The sequence below is a fragment of the Tupaia chinensis genome, unplaced genomic scaffold, assembly GCF_000334495.1.
Source record: "Tupaia chinensis unplaced genomic scaffold, TupChi_1.0 Scaffold147500_1, whole genome shotgun sequence".
NCBI lineage: Eukaryota > Metazoa > Chordata > Mammalia > Scandentia > Tupaiidae > Tupaia > Tupaia belangeri.
This window is the reverse complement of record NW_006207351.1, coordinates 361,360-366,335: the sequence shown is the minus strand read 5'-3', so window position 1 is coordinate 366,335 and position 4,976 is coordinate 361,360. Positions and strand designations below refer to the sequence as shown.

The following is a 4,976-nucleotide window of genomic DNA, read 5'->3' as shown; positions in this document are numbered from 1 at the left end:
TAACCAGGAGTCAAAGGCAATGTGGCGGGGTGACATAAACAGCGGGGCCGCCTCGGTCCTCCGTGTGACTGCAGGGGTACCGTGACACCGCCACTCAGAGGACTCAGGGGACCAAACCCTTCTCCATCACTCTTACAGTGGAATCATAGGAGCCAGCAGGTGGCAGGGGGTTACGGTGCTGGTCTCTCACGTGGCTGACACGTGGCTGACCATGGTTCAAGACCCAGACCTGGAAGCTTGCTTTCTCACTTTCCCTCTCTCTCTCTCTTTGTTGAGCACATGCACCCTTTAGCAAATTGAAACAATAATAAATAAAATTAAATATTTTTTAAAGAATAGAATAATATACCTTATAAAATTAAAATTAGTATCCTTTAAAAAGAAGTTATTCCTGGGCCAGCTGGTCACGTGGTAGTTAAGGTGGCTGGATCCCCCATGGCCACCCATGTGGCCTGAGTCCTAAACTCAGCAGATTGAAAAACATACCAGGCGTGTGTGTGCATGTGTGTGGATGTGTGTGGATGTGCGTGCATGTGTGTATGTGTGTGCGTGTGTGCGTGTGTGTGCATGTGTGTGCATGTGTGTGTGTGCACAGATCCCTAAAGGGGGGATGGAGAAGTGGTGCAGCGTGGCCCTCCCCCATGCTGTCTCCCTAAAGGGGGGATGGAGAAGTGGTGCAGCGCGGCCCTCCCCCATGCTGTCTCTCTGTGTCTCTCTCTGTCCTGGTGAGCACACATGCCCTCTGACAAATATAAAAAGAAAAAGGTACTACTGAATCATGATTCCTTCTAAGCATGACTTGTGCGGAGACATCAAAAGATCCATTCGAAATGAAGGTGGAGAGGGAGAGGCAGAGACTCTCACACCAGAGCTGAACAAGAGGCCAGTCACTCCTGACCTCCCTCTGCCCCATGGGCTGCTGCCTGCTCCCAGGCCTCCTGCCTGCTCCCATGCCTGGCCACTCCCTGCATCCCCTCCTCTCAGCCCCTGATGGCCACTCCCTGTGTCCCCTCCTGCCAGCCCCCAAGATGCCCGAGAAGCTACCATTCAGCCACGCAGTCTCTGTGAGGCCTGCTCCTGTCCTCCACAGCTCCTCACTGCCTGGCAGGGCCAGTGGATGGCACCCTGCCAGCCCCACAGAGCCCGGGCCGGGGGCGGCAGGTAAAGGGTGTCCCTAGGAGAGAGCGGGTGTCAGATTCCCTGCAGGCTCCAAGGCCTGGCTCTCCATGTTCCCAGGTGGGACTGCAGAGCCGGTTTAACAGCTGTAGCTGAGCCTGAGGACTGCCAGGAAACACTCGGAGTGGGTAGTTCCCTGGGCCCCCAGCACTGGCCTCGGGAGCCCACGGCTGTCCCCAGCTGTCCCCGGCTGCATTCTCACCTGAGGCCACTCAGCAAGGGGGCCCCCGAGAACACAGCTCCCAGGTCCCCAGCAGCAGGGGAGCTGCCCAGTGACAAGAGAGACCCAAAGGATGGGGATTATGCTCAGGATCAAATCTACTGCAGCCAGTCCCCAGGGGACAGTCCCACAAGCCTCCCCTTGACCCATATTCTGCAAGACAGGTGCCTGAATCCCGCTTAGATTCGGTCTTGGTCCTGACTCACGGCAGGCTCTCAGCCCTGCAGGGAGGTCACGGCAAGAACCTCAAGGTAGAACACTGGCTGCCTGCCACCGAAAGTGGCCCTAACTTGGAGAACGCCCCATCTCGGTCGGCAATCTCCTGGTACTGAGTGTCAAACATGGGCTCGCAAGGTGTCTTCTGAGAGGTGTGGCCATGGAGACACGCTTTGATACGAAGTGAAGTAAAATCAGACTGCAAAGCTGCGTTCTGATGCAGCCTCGTTTCTACACTACCTGATACAGCTGCCCTCACTTCCGGCCCGCATATCCACCCTCGGGCGTAGACAGGCCTGCAGCCGCAAGACGCGCTCCTGTGGGTCTGCACCGTACCATACGCCCACAGCAGGATCCGGAATAAAGGAACGTGATGATGTCAGGCTTCTTGTGTTGTTTTTAGAGAGATGTTTTCACCATAAGGCATGCATGCGGGAGAAAGTGAGAGGTCACCCCCCCAGGACGGCCATGCCACAATCCCCTCTCCTCCCTTCTCCCCCTGGGTTTTTGGGCATGCACACACACATTCCCTGTGTGAGTTTTAAGCCACTGGGTGGAGGACTCGAAGCACAGTTGGCCGTGTGGGAGCCGGCACCTTCACCCCTACACCCCTGCTGGCCCCGGATTTCTGTCATGGCGTCGTGGAAGTCTGTCGCTTTCTGGCATTGATCCAGCGGATGCTTTCCCTATGGCTGGGTGAGGATGACGCGACTCTGGTGTGGTGTCACGTGCTACCTATCCAGCACAGACCTGTGGCACCACCACACACCACAGCCTTCCACCTTGACGCTCCTGAGGTGCAGACCAATTTGCTCACAACCTAGTCGTTGGAGCCGAGCTCGCGCCTGAACCCGAGGTGGTGCGCGCAGGCGTGATGCTGGCACTGGGGGACTGCCGAGCCCACCTTCCCAGTGCCTGCATCTGCAGCTCGGCTGTCAGCCCTGGCCACTCCAGGGTCTGCCAAGCTCCCTCTGTCCTGGTCCCACCTGCTTTGGCCTCAGGGCTAGGACACGCCCTCACTCCTGTGAGGGCCTAACTGGGGTCCAACCTCAGAAACGGCTACCCGTCACCCACTTTTGGAGTAACATGACACCCTGAAGGACATCTGGCCCAATCCCTCGTTCAGTTCTGCAGTTCCCACAGGATTTCAGCCTCTTGTCCCCGCTAGCCAGCTGCCAACCAGGGGGGCTGCCCTGTGGTCCAGGCCCCGGTCACCAGACCCTTCATTCCGAGGGAGCAGAGACCCTTCAGGACAACAAAGCTATTTCACTGCCAGAGGCTGGCATGGGCCCCGTCTCTGGCAAGTGGACCCTGACAAGCCCTCCTCCTGACAGGATCTCAGATCCCAAAGTGGGTCTGTGAAGCCGAGGCTACACGGGCTCCCGCAGGCGGTGGAGCTCATGCACACACACGCGCGTACTCACACACACTTGCACACAGGCAACCTCCAGAGGCAGGTAGTGGCTCCCCTCCTTGTGCACTGCCCGAGCCTCAGGGCCAGACAAGCCCAGCACAGACGCCCTCAGGCCCAGGAGACTCCACAGATGCCCTAGAGGGAGGGAGGGAGTGCTGGGAGCAGCCCTTCCAGCAACACTCTTACCCCTGAGAGGGGACTTGGTAGTAAAAGAAAATCTCTCAAGCATACGCCCTGCAGCAAAACAAAACCAAACCCTCCACTCCAGCACATCCCGTCCCTCCCATCGCTCCCCCTTTGCAAGCTTAAGATTCCAGGATTTCCTTCTCTTTGGCAACTCTGGAAACCTGTGGGGAAGGGCAGCACCTTCCCACCTCCAGCCTCGTGGTGCCCTTCCCTGAGCCCCGGCTCCTGTAGGCCGCCCTTGGCCTCCATCCTGACACCACCAGGCACCCTTACATGTAGGAACTGTTCTCACAGAGACCCCAGATCCTAGGACCTTTCTAAACTCCAAGCCCACAGCCAAATCTCGCAAGAAGTCTCTCCAGTGAGCTCCAACCAGCTCTGAGCAAGCTTGCAGGGGCGGGGGCGGGGGTAAGGGTGGAAGAAGGCAGACCACAGAGGAGCCCACAGAGTAGCCCAATGCCCTGCGTGGTGGCGGGGTGCGGGGGATCCTGTGCGCTGCAATCAGTTCCCAAAGGGTCTGTCCCGCCCGCTGGTGTCTGTGAGGTTTATCAGTGCAGGGGCTTCCTCAGGGACACCCCAGCCCCACCAGTGACCCACGCCTGCTTTATGTCCTCCAGTCCCTGGACTCGAGGGACAGGCAGGGGTGCTGGGGCAGGCACCTCGCCAGTCTTTAGCTCCGCACAGCAGGGCAGGCGTTCTTCTGGACAAGCTACGGAGAGCACGCCAAGTTCAGGCCTTCCCGGGAGGAAAACGGGACCCCAGGAGTCTCACTGCCAGAGGCTGCACGGGGTGCCCACGGAGCCGCCCCCCCACCCCGCTCCTGGTCCTGTGGACTGAAGGTCAAGGCAAGTCATGCTGCTCCCTCAGGAAGCCTCTTGTTTAGGGGGCTCCCGGAGGGGCGCCAGCATGCAAGCCTGACTGCCCCCAGTTCAGGGGCAGAAATCAAAGCCACCACGCCCAGTGCAGCTTTTGGAGACCTCTCTGACCCCAACCCCAGGGCCTGCGTGGGCTCTGCACCCAGAGCCATTGCTTGCTGCTCGGGACACCTGTCCAGTGCCCCCCTCCCTGCCTGTCCCAGCACATCCCGGCCCGCGGTTCCTACCATGTCCCAGCGGCGGTGGGGCTCTCACAGCGCTCAGCCAGCTCGCAGGCTCATCCCGTCTTCCGTGGCTGCTCTGGCGCCGGTCCCCCAGGTTCCCCGGGCACACCACTGTGCTCAGCCTGGGTTTCCTGGACTGAAAGTCCACACCTTCCCGCAGCCAACTGGCCTCATGCCAGCTCCCAGCGTGTGCAGCGTGTGCTCTGTGGTGGGGAAGGTGCAGGACTGTGGGTCTGCAGGAGCCCCTGTGGTCCCAGCCTCTGGGATCCCGGGCAGGCTGCAGAGTTTGCAAAGTGTCTGCAGTTTGCCCAGCCTCCTTGTTCCCGCGAAAGCAGGAGGGGGAGCTCCTTTCACAATAAAAGCCCTGCCCAGAAGGCTCGCAGCTGCCTGGAGCAGAGGCCTGGGGCTAGGACAGAAAGGGCCCCAGCAGGGGATGTGCCAAGCCTGAGCACGAGGGGCTCTGGGCATAACCCAGGTGGCTGGCACCTTTAAGGTGCACGGGTGCTCAATGAGCTCACAGAAACTCAGCGACCAGGCCGAGGGGTGCCCCTACTGCCATCACCCCGCAGAACCTCAGAGAGATAAAGCTGTGTACCTGTCCTTACACCTCTTTTCTCGTTCAGGCTCAATCCTAAGCGCAGCTTGGAAGGAAACGGGGACCACGT

At 59.4% G+C, this 4,976-nt stretch overlaps 1 protein-coding gene across 1 annotated transcript in view; it reads right to left on the bottom strand.

Moving 5' to 3' along the window:
* Positions 1 to 4,578, bottom strand: part of GASK1A (golgi associated kinase 1A) — a 32,431-nt gene extending 27,853 nt beyond the window's left edge. Inside the window, 1 exon segment of the mRNA XM_006169760.3 lies at positions 4,315 to 4,578. Coding sequence (XP_006169822.1) covers positions 4,315 to 4,317 — 3 coding nt within the window. The 5' untranslated portion in view covers positions 4,318 to 4,578.
* Between the last annotated feature and the right edge of the window lie 398 nt (positions 4,579 to 4,976).